The sequence below is a fragment of the Aotus nancymaae genome, unplaced genomic scaffold, assembly GCF_030222135.1.
Source record: "Aotus nancymaae isolate 86718 unplaced genomic scaffold, 86718_ANA_hifiasm-v0.15.2.pri h1tg000064l_1, whole genome shotgun sequence".
NCBI lineage: Eukaryota > Metazoa > Chordata > Mammalia > Primates > Aotidae > Aotus > Aotus nancymaae.
Window position 1 is genome coordinate 16662583 of NW_026988479.1, and position 14449 is coordinate 16677031.

At 48.7% G+C, this 14449-nt stretch overlaps 1 protein-coding gene across 3 annotated transcripts in view; it reads right to left on the reverse strand.

The window, feature by feature from the left end:
* Positions 1-450: 450 nt before the first annotated feature.
* The window catches only part of ARAP3 (ArfGAP with RhoGAP domain, ankyrin repeat and PH domain 3), a 28310-nt gene continuing 14311 nt past the window's right edge, over positions 451-14449 (reverse strand). For 2 of the 3 annotated variants that reach the window (XM_021677469.2, XM_012462870.3), the window contains 17 exons: positions 13138-13357; positions 12045-12108; positions 11653-11816; positions 8613-8825; positions 8273-8378; positions 6732-6879; positions 6365-6433; positions 5487-5561; positions 5273-5387; positions 3647-3775; positions 3433-3566; positions 3123-3205; positions 2994-3029; positions 2799-2862; positions 2551-2688; positions 2294-2332; positions 451-1478 (listed from right to left, as the gene is read on the reverse strand). In XM_021677469.2, coding sequence (XP_021533144.2) covers positions 993-1478; positions 2294-2332; positions 2551-2688; positions 2799-2862; positions 2994-3029; positions 3123-3205; positions 3433-3566; positions 3647-3775; positions 5273-5387; positions 5487-5561; positions 6365-6433; positions 6732-6879; positions 8273-8378; positions 8613-8825; positions 11653-11816; positions 12045-12108; positions 13138-13357 — 2283 coding nt within the window. In that variant the 3' untranslated portion in view covers positions 451-992. The remainder of the gene's footprint in view (positions 1479-2293; positions 2333-2550; positions 2689-2798; positions 2863-2993; positions 3030-3122; positions 3206-3432; positions 3567-3646; positions 3776-5272; positions 5388-5486; positions 5562-6364; positions 6434-6731; positions 6880-8272; positions 8379-8612; positions 8826-11652; positions 11817-12044; positions 12109-13137; positions 13358-14449) is intronic. The other variant, XM_012462939.3, reaches the window with a different exon arrangement.

Genomic DNA, 14449 nt, shown 5'->3' on the forward strand with positions numbered 1-14449 from the left:
TGATCTTGGCTTACTGCAACCTCTGCCTCCTAGGATCAAGTGATTCTCCTGCCTCAGCCTTCCAAATAGCTGGGATTACAGGCACATGCCATCACACCCTGCTAATTTTGTATTTTTAGTACAGACAGGGTTTCACCATGTTGGCCAGGCTGGTCTTGAACTCCTGACCTAAGGTAATCTGCCCACCTTGGCCTCCTAAAGTGGTGGGATTACAGGTATGAGACACTGCACCCAGCCTCCACAATCACTCTGGTTTAGTTTCTTCACAGGACTAAACTCACTTGTTCAAGTACTGGTTTATGTGTTTATTTGCTATGTTCTATTCCCCTCCACGGAGGATCCATAAGAGCAGGGGCCCTGTTTGTTTTGTTTATCCTACATCCCCAGACCTGGCACCAATTAGGTGCACAATACATATTTGTTGAATGAATGAATGGATGAGAATGGTAGTCTTTTGTTTCGAAGGTTTATTGACAATGACTCATTTATTTTTGGCTCCCCCGGTCCCAGCCCCTCAAACTCAATCAGTCTCCCTACTCCAGGCTTCTTTGTAGTTCCAGAATGTAGGCAGTGGGGCAGGATAACTGGATGACTTGAACATCATCCAGGCCTCTGGTTTCCAAAGCATTTTTTTCTTTAATGCAGAAAAAAACCATTCCTTTAAAACCCAAAATGTCTCATAGAACCCCTAACATATCAAATATATAAAGCAGGAGCTGCCCTTGTTGAGGGAAAATATGTGGGGCTATGGCTCTGAGAAACACAGTTTGACATTCACTACTCTCCTTACTTCAGTTACTCATGGTACAGAAAAATGCCATGACCTGTCCTGGGACATGCAGCCACTGAAGCCTTCAGTCCAGTGCTCCTTCCACAGCACCACACTGGATTCTGGAGTCTTTACAGCTAGGGCAGAGGAAGCTGCCAGCAGTGCCATGATAAGAGCTTCTGGGTCTTCTGGTACCTACTCTCTCAGTCTGCTGGTCCTAGGGTCATGTGAGGGGCTGGCTGGAGGGTGGACTGGAAGTGCAGGGGGGTTGGGTGGGGAAACCAGGTGTCTGTGTTGGAAGGCCAATGGGGCCAGGGGACTGGGGACTGGAGGGCTGGGAAGGACTTCCCAGGCCTGCAGGGATCTCTCCTTTCCTCAGGATGAGGCTGTTGAGCTCTTGAAGCAGCTGTTCTTCCAGGGAACCCCGTGCCTGGGGACTGCTCTTTGAAGAGGGGCCTGGAGGAGGCTCAGGTGGCCTCTCCTCCTGGCCCAGGGTGCTTGACTTGGAGAGAAAAGGTTGATCCAAGGACTTCTGGCTGGTGAGGGGGTTCTCTGGCTTCACTGCCCACTCCCGTGTGGTAGAGAAGGAGGTGGAGGTGTCCTGGGTCAACTCAGGGAAGGCCCCTACTTCCTCATACACTGGCTCCTCATACACAGGCTCCTCCAGCTCCTCTTGCTCCTCCACAGACCCCTGGGATGACTTCATCGGCTGGATTGGAATGGGGTGGCAGGAGTGGACACAGAGTTAGGGTTACCAGATTATTAATCACTAACATTACTGAGTTCTTCCTCTGGGCCAGATGCTGCAAAATACTTGGCATGTATAATATTGGAACAACCCTATGCAGTGTGTTTTACTGCAAAAGAGTCAAGTGAAGTGCAAAGGGAGTTGCCCAGCATCACATAATGAGTAAATGGTAGAGCTGGAGTTCGAACTCAGGTCTGTCTAACTCCAAAAATGCATTCACTTCATCATTTGCCTTCTATTTCACAGATTCTCTGACACCTTTCTCCATTTTTTTTTTTTTGAGTTGGAGTTTTGCTCTTGTCACCCAGACTGGAGTGCAATGGCGCAATCTCGGCTCACCGCAACCTCCACTTCCCAGGTTCAAACGATTCTCCTGCCTCAGCCTCCCAAGTAGCTGGAATTACAGGCATGCACCACCACACCCAGCTAATTTTGTACTTTTAGTAGAGACAGGGTTTCACCATGTTGATTGGGCTGGTCTTGAACCCCTGACCTCAGGTGATCCACCCGCCTCAGCCTTCCAAGATGCTGGGATTACTGGCATGAGCCACTGCGCCTGGCCAACTTTCTCCTTTTATTACCACATCTTACATCCCTCATTGTCCTCATTCTTTCTGGCCTCCTCTCTCTTTCTCCTCTCTCTCTCTGTCCTGCCCCCCACAACATACACACATCCTGATGGTCTACATGAGGAAAACAAAGCACACCTAGGGCTCAGGCAGCACAGAGCAACACAGGGCTGACAGGCACACTGCTGGAGCAGGCACAATACTCACAAAGAACATGGACAGGGTCCTCCGGTTGTGTAGTCGCCGCTGGGCACAGGTGGGGTGGGGACAAGGGGAGGGAAAGACATAAAGACACAGTGAGGACTAGCAACAGGAGACAGGGGTGGGCAATGGGGCGGAGAAGGCAGAAGGGAGGGGGACAGTGAGCATAGGGTGGCACCAGGCTGGCAGGCACACCACTCCCTACTGCAATGTGACAAGGGTTACGGTAGGAATCAGGGGTTGGGGCAGGCAGGGTGCCTTACCAGGGTCTGATTGGCAGAGAGGAGGGTGGCTCCACTGTCATCGCCGTGGATGGGCAGCAAAGGCATAGTGCCAAACTTCTGACGGGCAAGGTCAGAGGAGGAGCGGCGTCGTAAGACCACTGGCTGCTGGTCATCGTGCTGGTGAGAACGTGAGGGATTGGCACCAGTGGGCATGAAGGGCACTGAGGGGGATAGTTGGGCCCCAGGGGGACCACAGAACCAGCCCTCAGTCTTTTCCTTCCCCTCACCTGAGCTTTAAGGATGCTGGTGGTCCAATCCCATGTCTCATCTTCGTCAGTGCAGGACAAGTAGCTGGGGTGATCAGAGTGGAATCAGAGAGAAAGAGAGGGTCACAGCTATAGGAATGGAGGATAGAAAGAGGGAGGAGAAAAGACAGGGTGCAGAGCTGGGCCAGAGGAGAAGCCAGGGCAGGAGGTACTCACAGGTGCATCTTCTCCAGTATCAGTGTGAAGCCCCACCTGGGAGACAAAGAACAGTGATGGGACAGTCAGAAAAGGCAGAGGGATGAAGCAGGAAGGCCCTAGAAGTGCAGGCTGGGGAAGAAAACTCACGGCGTTGGGGGCTTCAACTTCTTGCGGATTCCCAGGTAGACTTTGGCACCTTCCAAAGGCCATTCCCGTTCTGGTTTAGAGCTCTGAGAACAGAAACAGAGTCAGTGAGGTCGAGAGATGAGAGATTGTGGTTAATGAGGTCAAGAAGTCATAGAAGCAATGGGGTCTGTGGTCACAGGGTCACAGAAGTCGGCGGCATGAAAACAATAGATTGATAAGAGTGTGGGCTGCGGAGTCAGAGGGTGGGTGCAGTCATGGCTCCTCCTCCATGGCCACCCAGCATCCCACGCTTCTGGCCCCAGGGCCTCACCTTCTTCTCCTTGAGCAGCAGCAGGCAGCGGCCACGCAGCAGAAAGAACCTCTCCTGGAAGCGGCTTCCCAGCAAGCGGGGTGGCTCTTCACGACACCGCAGCAGCCCCACCCTTGGGCTCTCACGTCGTATACCTGGGTGCAGATGAACAATCCTGGGTAGAGGGTGCTAGGGGAGAGGCCTGGGGGATGTTGGGCAGAGGAAGGAGGCTCACCTGTGAAGAGGCAGCCAGCCTGGGCCAGGGAGACTTTTTTCAAGAGCAGGGAGGCTGAGCAGGGCTCTGGGAGCTGGCACCATTGTAGGGCCTGTTCTAAGACTTTTTCCTTGGGATGCAGTGGCCGCTCTTAAGGGGTAAGGTGAGGGTATATATCAATCCGAATATGCATACCAAGCCCCTAACTCTCACCAGTCATTCATTCGTCCATTCAACTATCCAACCACAGATATTTATTTTTCACCATCTCTATGCCAGGCACTGTGCTGGCCCTGGGATATGGTGGTGAGCATGATACACGTGGCCTGCCTTCGCAAAGCACACAGTCTAGTGAGTGCACAGACGACAAAATAATTTCAGACAAATAATTGCTTTGCAAGAAACAATAAGCTGAGCGAGCAATAGGACAGCAACTGAAGTAGGGTAGTCAGGCAAGACCTTTCAAAAGTGGCACATGAAGATGAGACTCAGAGATTTGAAGGATTAGGAAGAGCAAACCATGCTAAGATTGGGTGATAGAAGATTTCAAGCATGACAAGATGCAAGAACAAAGGCTCTGAATCAGGAGAGATGTATTTGGGGAACTAAACATTCAATGTAGCTACAGTGAAGAGGATAGATAGAAGAACAGGTGATGTGAGATGAGGCGTGGAGGACACAGGGGCCAGACATTCAGGGCGGTGTAGGCCATTGTAAGGACTGGAATGATACTTTAAGTTCAATGGGAAGCCTTTGAAGGGTTTTAACCATAGGAATGATATGAGTTGGTTTATGCTTGAAATGTTCATTTGGCTGCTGCGTGGAAATGGGTTGTAAAGACGCAAGAATGGAACACTGTCCAGCCATACTCTTTCTGGGGCCACACATTTTAGTGGTTACTGTTGGAGACAAAAAGATGATGGTGACTTTGACTAGGATGGTGGTAGCAGTGGAGATGGAGAGAAGTGACCGATTCTAACGGAGTCGACAAGACTAGCTGGTGAGTTGAGTATGAAGATGATGCAAAGGGAGGCGTCCCAGAGGACTGCCAGGTTTCTGGCCTTAATCACTGGGTGAATTGTGGTGCCATTTACTGGGTTCGGAAAAACTGGAGAATGGCCTAGGCTTTTTCTTAGGAAAGGGGGCTAGAAATCATCTAAATTGGTCTTAGATGTTTTAAATTTGAGTTGCTTGTCAGAAGTGGAGGTGTTGAGTAGGCATTTGGATATGTGGGTCTGGAGCTGAGAGGAGAGATGTGGGCCAGAGATATAAATTTGGGTGTCAGCTTACTAATGGCATTTAAAGCCATGGGAATGGATTCGTTCATCCAAGGAGAAATGTAGATAAATAAGAGAGAAGGGCCCAGAATTGAGTTGTGGGTGTCTCCAACATTTGGAGTCTGGGCAAAAGAGGAAGAGAAGCCTCTTTTGAGGTAGAAGGTAAGCTACGAGCTTATGGCGGTCACTAAGGCCAAGATGGAAGAATACTGAGAAAGAGGGGGTGAGTCAACTGTGTTGAACGTCCCCTTACATGGATGAGTGGATAAGTCTACTGTATTTGGTAACATGACGTCTTTGATGACCTTGACCATACAACCACACACACGCACATACACATGCATGAACACACAGGCATGGTCATACTCACCCAGCTCCCCATGCTCTCGAATCTCAAAAGTCAACCACAAGTCCATCCCAGCTGCTGTCCCCCGCATCTCCAGTACCTGGTTAGTCAGCTCCTCAGCAGTCAGGGTTGGGGACACCTGGGGTCAGGGCAAGAGCAGAAAACCCATGCTGGTTAGGTCATTGCCCCTGGTACCTCACTATCCTCTTATCTCCCCTCCAGTCCCCTCAGGACCAACCTTCAGGGTGACACAGTTGTCTGGGAGCTGCTGCTCTATATAAACTTCCATGATGAGGTCTCCAGCCTGGGACAGCTAAGGGGAGGGGTAAAAAGTCAGAAGGACAAAAGAGGATACAAAAGAAATCAAAGTCAGAAGATTCCTCTGGTTGCCTCCTAAGCGCCTCTTCCAACAAAGGTCTCCTCCCAACCCCAATGTCACTCAGGCCCTTAAAAGGGAGAACTCTGGGAGTGACAGAACTGCATTTTTAGGCTGCATATGTGCTTCCCAAGGCATCAGAGTGACTGGGAAGACAGATGTGGAATCAGACTGCCTGGGCTCTGCCACTTGCTATAGAATGACCTTGAATAAATGACCCTCTGAGCCTCAGTTTCTTTATTTGAAAAAAATAAGACTACCTACTTCATGGAGTTGTATGATACTAATATGAGATTAGAGGTACTTGGAAGATAATAAGTCCTCAGCTATGTTTGCTATTAGATTTATTATTATTATTCTTTAGACCGCTCGGCCATCCTGACTATGTATTATTATTATTCTCCATGCTTTGTCTGACTTTACTAACTCCTCCTTGGATCTCTTACACTTAGAAGTAAGGTCTTGCCTGATGCTCCCACAGTACACCAAAACCAACTATCCAGTGCCAAGATCATCACCAGGAAGAATCCTCATGGTGGAACAAATGGAACAAACCCTAACCAAACCCCACTCCCCAAAGCACTTCTCTCGTTGGGTTTCCCCTGTCTCTCAGAGAACTGAGTGCTAGTGTCCAGAAGGACAGGCTGGAAAGGAAACTTCCTCAACTTGGAAGATGGTCAGCTTCCTGTCCTGATGTCTCCTCTTGCCCCATTCAGGAGACTAAGGTCAGGATGAATTACCTGCACATCCTTCCAGGTGGTGATAAGACTGACCTCCAAGTCAATCTGAGCTACCTGGTCAGAATCAATCTGTGAAAGAGCCAAAAGAGTGTTGGGGTGCTGGGAGAAGATCTGCAGGGAAGATCTCAAGGCCAAGGAGGACCTGTTTAAGAGGGTTGGAGGCCAGAAGAGCTAAGAACCAAGGGGGTGAAGATGTTGGAAATTAGGTTGTGGGAGAAAAAGGCCCAGGGCTCTGGGAGGTGGTTCCTGGTGTAGTGGGCCACCAGAGGCCTCAGCTGGGGGTTTGTTGGGGTGAGCAGGATCAGAGTCTCTAGGTCCTGCAAGGGTAGGGGAGAGGGGTTGTGGGTTAGGGGTCAGGAAAGCTTACATCAAATACAGAGATGTAGCCATCGATGAGCTCCTGCAGCACCCGCACCTCGTGCTCCCCCCGCCCATCTGTCTGGAACACGCTGGGCGCAAACAGCAGAGCCAGGTTCCGTGTGCACATCTGGTTTAGAGCTGCACATTTCTGCACCCTGCAGAGGGGTGCCAGGGTCTTCATCAATGTAGCCATTCATTCAGCAAACACGTATTGAGTCCCTATTGTATGCCTGGGCTAAGTGCTTGGGATAAGGCAGTAAGATAATATTGGCCTTAAGGACCTCCCCATCTAGGGGAGACAGATAAGGCAAGGGTCAGCAAACTTTTTATGTAAAGGAACAGATAGTAGACATTTTAGGCTTGCAGGCCAGACAGTCTCTGTTGTAACTCCTCAGCTCTGCTGTTGCAGCATGAAAGGAGCTATAGAAAATATAAACGTGAATGGGTGTGGCTTTACACTTTATGTACAAAACTTTATTTACAAATATAGGCAATAAGCTGGATTTGGCCCATGGGCCTGTAGTTGACCAATCCCTTTAATATATATTTATTATTTATTTATTTATATTAATTATTATTTTTTGTAGAGATGGGATATCTCGCTATGTTACCCAGGCTGGTCTCCAACTCCTGGGCTCAAGTGATCCTCCTGCATTGGCTTCCCAACGTGTTGGGATTACAGGTGTGAGCCACCGCACCTGGCCCCTGTAATATAGTATAATCAGTGCAATACAGAAAGGGTTTCTCCCCAGAATTGCTCAAGGCCTGTCTCCCTAACAGATGGATAAAGGAAGATGTGCATCTTATTCATCTTTGTTTCTTATATCTAACCCTTTCCCTGACATAGCATAATAAAACAAAATAATATTGATTGCTAACCATTTCTGAAGGCTTATGACATGCCAGATGTACTGGCATGTACTATACTAAGAATTTTGTGAATTTTAACTCTCTCTTTTTTTTTGAGAGAGGGTCTCCCTCTGTCACCCAGGCTAGAGTGAAGCAGTACAACCTTGGCTCACTGCAACCTCCACCTCCTGGGTTCAAGTGATTCTTGTGCCTCAGCCTCCTGAGTAGCTGTATTACAGGTATGCACCACCATGCCGGGCTAATTTTTGTATTTTTAGTAGAGGTGGAGTTTCACTATGTTGATCAGGCTGCTCTTGAACTCCTGGCCTCAGGTGATCTGCCCACCTCAGCCTTCCAAAGTGCTGGGATTACAGGTGTGAGACATCACGTGCCTGGCCTTCATTTAACTCTATCATAACCTATGAGGTGATATGAGTCATTACATCATTCATTACCTCCTTTTAGAAATGAAGAAGTTGAGGCCCGGGGAGAACAAGTAACTTACCCAAAGTCACACAGCTAGAACGATGGCATCAGATTAAAGCCTAGGTCTGCCTGACCCCCCAAATTCATTCTCTGAACCTTAACACTATGACATCTTCACTTAACAACTGTTTGTGGAATGAACAAATGAATGAATGAATGAATGAACAAAACTGCGGGGTCAGATTGAGATGAGGAAGGTCTGGCCATACTGACCGATAGAGATGCCCAATGAGGGTGGCCAGTGTGCGGCGGTTGACCCTCGGCAGGCAGCTAATCACGTCTTTATATTTCTCCAGGCGCTGATTCTTCTGGGGCAGCTCTGGGGATGGAATGGAGGAGGGCTGGGGAGGACCCAGGTGTGGAGGGAGGGATTTTTAGACACAAACGCAGGACGGATGTGTCTCTGCCTGCTTCCCACCTCCCCTTGAGCCAAGTCTCTGGATGATCCCCCAGGGTGAGAAGTGATGGGGAGGGGGGCTGCCAAACCATGGATTCTGGTCGGGGAGGGCAGAGATCCCAGTTGGGCTTTTGTTCTCAGGGATCTTGGAAATACCAGCAGCCTCCCTCCAGCGAGGCAGCAACCGTGCAGAGGTCACAGGGTCATCGAGCTCACGAAAGAAGCGTTTGAGTGTGTCGGTGACATCCTCCACAAAGTGCTCCCCTGGTCGGAGCTTCACCGACCGGGCATCCCGACGGAACTCAGCCAGGAGTCTCAGGCTGCGGGCACGAGCGCCCCCTTTCCGGTATACACCCTCCAGCCGTAGCCCTGAGAAGAGCCAGCCGTCTCTGCTCACCAAGGTGCAAAGGCTACCACCGCCCACCATGGCCCATCCGTGGCCTCCCTATGTGGTATGTAGCTGATAGGGGCATGGGATTCAGAGAGGAGGAGATCTATGCCTCCATAGTCTTGATTCTCAGGTCTCTGCTGGAGTCTTCACCCTCAGAAAGTCCTTTCCTGACCTCACTATCACACATAACAACCCCCATCACACTGTATCTCCTCACCATCCTATTTTTAAATAGCACTGTCTAAAATCACTTTGTAGTCCATCCTCATTATCTGTGGATTCCATATCTGCACATTCTACCACTTGTTAAATTTATTTGTAACCTCAAAATCAATACTTTTGGCATTTTCATCGCCGTTGATGAACAGAGTGAAGAAAAATTTGAGTCCCCTCCCCCATGTGCATGTTCTTACTCTAAACAAGTGTATGCTTTTAATGGTATATTTAGAGCCACAATTTTGTGCTTTTTGTTGGTGATTTTGCTGTTTAAAATGGCCCAAGTGTAGTGCTGGAATGCTGTCTAGTGTTTCTATGTGTGAGAAAGCTGTGACATGCCTTACAGAGAAAAATACATGTGTTAGATTAGCTTCTTTTCCGGCACGAGTTACAGTGCTGTTGGCCTTGAGTTCAGTGTTAACAAATCAAACAGTATATATAAAATAAGGTGTCTTTAAATAGAAAACACATAAAACAAGGATACATACTGATCAGTTGACAAAAATGTTATTGTAACCAGAGGCTAGCCGGACCCTAACCCTGTATTTCCCCTAGGACAGTGATTCAGTATTCACTAATTAAATATTTGCAGTGACACAGAACATAACTCCACAAATAATAAGAACAGACTGTTTGTTTTCTTATTTATAACCCAAGAGATGGGTAATAAATAAACTTCCTAGGACCCTCCTGGCTTACTGCCTTATTCCCAGCATCTGACACATGGTAGCAGCTCAACCAATGTATGCTGACTAAACAGTGGTGGTGCAGAAAACTTGGAGGGGAGGGGATGAACACCCAGATTCTTTCTGTCTTTTCTTTTCTTTTCTTTCTTTCTTTCTTTTTTTTTTGAGATGGAGTTTTGCTCTTTTGACCAGGGTGGAGTGAAGAGGTGTGATCTCAGCTCACTGCAACCTCAGCTCACAGCAGGTCTCCTGCCTCAGCCTCCCGAGTAGCTGGGATTACAGGCACCTGCCACCACGCCCGGCTAATTTTTGTATTTTAGTAGAGAGGGAGTTTCACCATGTTGGCCAGGCTGGTCTCAAACTCCTGACATCAGGTGATCCACCTGCCTCGGCTTCCCAAAGTGCTGGGATTACAGGCTTGAACCACCGTGCCCAGCCACATATTCTTTATCCAGGGTTTTTTCATTGAGCCTCTGACTTAGTTCCTCCTTCGAACACAAGACAGGCTGAGAATAAATAAGGATGTAGCGAGTGGGGGAGGTCACTGAACAAAGCCACTGCCAAGGCATGGAAAATGTTACTAGCCACTGACTATCCATTGCCCAAGACGATTAACAATTATCTGTAGGTTTGTGGAGGTGCTGTTTTTTTTTCTTTACAGTCAGCCCTCTGTATCAATGGGCTCCACAGCTGCAGTTTCAACCAACATCAAAAATATTTGGGAAAAAACCCTTAGATAACAATATAACAACAACAAAATAAAAATAAAACGATATAGTATAACAACTGTTTCCATAGCACCTGCATTGTATTAGGTATTACAAGTAATCTAGGGATGATTTAAAGAATTACAGGAGGATGCGCCTAAGTGATATTCAAATAAATACTATGCCATTTTATGTGAGACAGCGTCCATGGATTTGGGTATCTACGGGAGTCCTGGCACCAATCCTCTGTGGATATTGAGGGATCACTGTACTGCCCACCTTAGTCTCCTGTGAATTTTCCTTCTCAAGAGTCCAGCTTTCTAAAGAGAGTTCACAGGGGAGATAGATTCTATTTGGTCCTTACTTAGACTGGATAAAAAACTCACGAAGGGCCAGGCATGGTGGCTCACGCCTGTAATCCCACCACCACTTTGGGAGGCCGAGGCAGGTGGATCACCTGAGGTCAGGAGTTTGAGACAAGCCTGGCCAACATGGTAAAACCACCTCTTTACTAAAAATACAAAAATTATCCAAGTGTGGTAGGTCACACCTGTAATGCCAGCTACTTGGGAGGCTGAGGCAGGAGAATCACTTGAACCCAAGAGGCAGAGGTTGCAGTGAGGCAAGATCATGCCACTGAACTCCAGCTTAGGTGACAGAGCAAGATTCCATCTCAAAAAAAAAAAAAAGAACACACACAAAGAATTCTGGGGACCACTTGCACAGCTGACCATTTAAACCTGAAAAGCCTCCCATACAGAATAATTCTGCTTAAAACTTCAGGGAGTGTGCTGTGCAGCTCAGCTCTCACCTCACAGCTGCTTGCTATTTGCCATGGCTCCGTTTCCTCAGTCACATTTCCAGTGCTGCTCTCACCCTCCACATTCTGACGAAACCTCTGAACACTTACTAAATGCCAGGCCCTGTACTCAAGGCTTGGCAGGCATTGTCTTACTGTCACCAATTATCCTGGAAAATGAGGACCATTGGCCCCATTTTACAGATGATGTAACTGAGGTTCAGAAAAGCAAAGCAGCCTGCCAAGAGTCATGGCCAGCTGGGGTCCAGCAGCAGTCTCTAGAGGCAAAGCTCTTCCAGGCAATTCATCCTCCACCCTGGCTGTGCCCACATTCTCCACCCCCGCATCCTCCCATCCCCCACCCCCATTGGTTCAGTATCAGCCAGTGCCCACTCACCATGCTGGGTAACAAAACTGATGCAAGAATCCACGATGATGGGGATGTCACCCCGGCTCATCTGCTGCTCCTGCAGCCCAGTGCCGCCCCCACCAGCTGCGCCCCCAATGGCTGCGTTCCATGCCGAGAAGTCCAGTCGGCCCTCTCCCTGCAGATACAGGGTCCTGAGACCCAAAATGCCTGAATCAGAGCCAGCTCCTGAGAGGCCCAGGTGCATGGGGACCAGATCTCCCAGAGCCACCAGCAGAGGGCAGCAACACCCAACTCAGCTCATCCTGGAGCAGGGGAAGCAACTTTGAGGAAGTGGGCAATGGTCCAGCAGACCAGGTTGCAGAGTGTGGGCTCAGCTCCAGGAAGGGGAGCCCCAGGTCAAGGGCAGGGGCAACGTTTACCTTCCTGTCTCCACCAGGACCAAATGCTCTTTCTTGTCTGGGGTGTCAGCTGCAGAAACCACACCTGGGAGGAGAATTAGTGGACATTTTCATCATTTCCATCTTCACCATAGAGACTATTATTAATTAAATGCTTAAGGTACATAGATGCCAGGCTAGGAGCATTACAAAAAATGTTCAATTGAATCCTATGAGTTATGTACTATTATTCCTATTTTACAGGTGACACATTAAGCTCAGAAAGGTTGAGTAACGTGCCCCAGATTACTTGCTATAAAATGGCAAGGCTGAGCTCAAACCCAGGTCTCTTGTTTCCAAAGTCCTAAAATATTATCTTACATTGTTCCTCTTTTAAGAGAAAGGAAAGCAGTGAAGGTACCCAGATCCCTCTCCCAGGACCCAACCAGCAAATGTCTCCAAATAATAATAACATTTACAGGCCGGGCACAGTGGCTCACTCCTGTAATCCCAGCACTTGGGGAGGCTGAGGCAGGTGGATCACCTGAGGTCAGGCATTTGAGACCAGCCTGGCCAACACAATAATACCCTGTCTCTACCAAAAATACAAAAATTAGCTCAGTGTAGTGGCAGGTGCCTGTAATCCCAGTTACTTGGGAGGCTGAGGCAGGAGAATCCCTTGAACCTGGAAGGTGGAGGTTGCAGTGAGTTGAGATCATGCCCTTGCACTCCAGCCTGGGGGATAGAGTGAGACTCTGTCTCCAAAAGAATAATAATAATATTAATAACATTTATAACATATAACATTTATTGAGCACTTAAAAGATGCCTGTCAGGCTCTGCAATGCGTGTTTTAGATGCATTACCCTATTTGAACTTCACTACAGCCCTTTGAGGAAGGTGTTATTTTAGAGATGAGGAAACTAAGGCACAGCGAGGTAAGTAACTTGTCCAGGGATTTACAGCTAGGAAGTGATGGAGGTGGGGTCTCAAGCTGGGCAGTTTCCCTTCAGAGCTCGTACGTGAAGCCACTATGTTCTGCTGTTTCCTATGAGAACCTCCAAATAAAAAAGGTCTGTTCCCATGCACCCCCATGGCCACCCTTCATCCCTGTCCCTCCACCCTCCCCACTTACTGATCTCCTGTAGCCGCCGCAGATGCACCATGTCCTCAGGGGCTGGGGGGCCAGGGCCCGGCGCTGAGCACAGGAAGAGGTGATCACCACGAAGGAGGCCGAACCCTGACAGCCAGAGACCAGGGGCTGGGGCTGTATGGGAAGGGGACCGCAACCATAGGCGGCCCAGCCGCAGCAGCCCTGGGCCCAGCAGCTGGTGGCAGCTCAGCGGGGAAAACCACTGTAGAGGCAAGGGGAGGACAGGAGAGAGGAGGATGGGGAAAGAGACAAGGAGTAGGGGAGAGAAATGAGAGTGACCAGGATAGGGAAAAACATAGAAAAATACGAAGAGAAAGCAGAAGAAAAACAGGAATGAAAAGGGATGGGAGAGAGCAAAGGAGAGAGCCAAGGAGGAGACATGAGATGGATGGAGAAAGACAGGAAAGAAATTCAATTCAATTCAGTTTACTCTCCCCAACATAGAGAAGACCCCCATGTGGCAGCTTTGTACCCTTAATTGAGGTGTGGGTGTAAGAAAGAAAACTCATTCTTGTGCAGTGCCGTGATCATGGCTCACTGCAGCCTCGACCTCCCCCAGCTTAGGTGATCTTCCCACCTCAGCCTTCTGAGTAGCTGGACTACAGGAGCATGCCACCACACCTGGCTTTTTTTTGTAGAGATGTGATTTTGCCATGTTGCCCAGACTGGTCTCAAACTCCTGTCTTGGCCTCCCAAAGTGCTGGGATTACAGAGTTGAGCCACTGCACCCAACCAAAAAGCCATACTCCTTCTTTATAGCCAAAATACTACACCTGAAGACTTATGATGCCCTGGGAAATCTCACCACCCCAGTGGGCTGGGGAGAAGCTTCATGGAAGAAAGGATTGTAAAGCAGTGCTTCTCAAACTACCTGCAGTAAAGGACCAGGGTTTTCTTCCTTTTTCCTTTTTAAAGTCCCACGGTGTCACTAACCAATACTGTACTTTCTTTCTTCCTTTTATTTGAAATGGAGTTCTGCTCTTCTCGCCCAGGGTGGAGTGCAGTAGTGTGATTTCGGCTCACTGCAACCTCTGCCTCCTGGGTTCAAGTGATTATCCTGCCTCAGCCTCCAGAGTAGCTGGGACTACAGGTGCCCACTACCACACCTGGCTAAATTTTTATATTTTTGGTAGAGACGGGGTTTCACTATGTTGGCCAGGCTGGTCTCAAACTCCTGACCTCAGGTGAACCACCCGCCTTGGCCTCCCAAAAAATTGGGGTTACAGGCATGAGCCACCACACCCAGCTAATACTGTACTTTCATTAAAAATAGTAAAAGTGGCCAAGCTTGGTG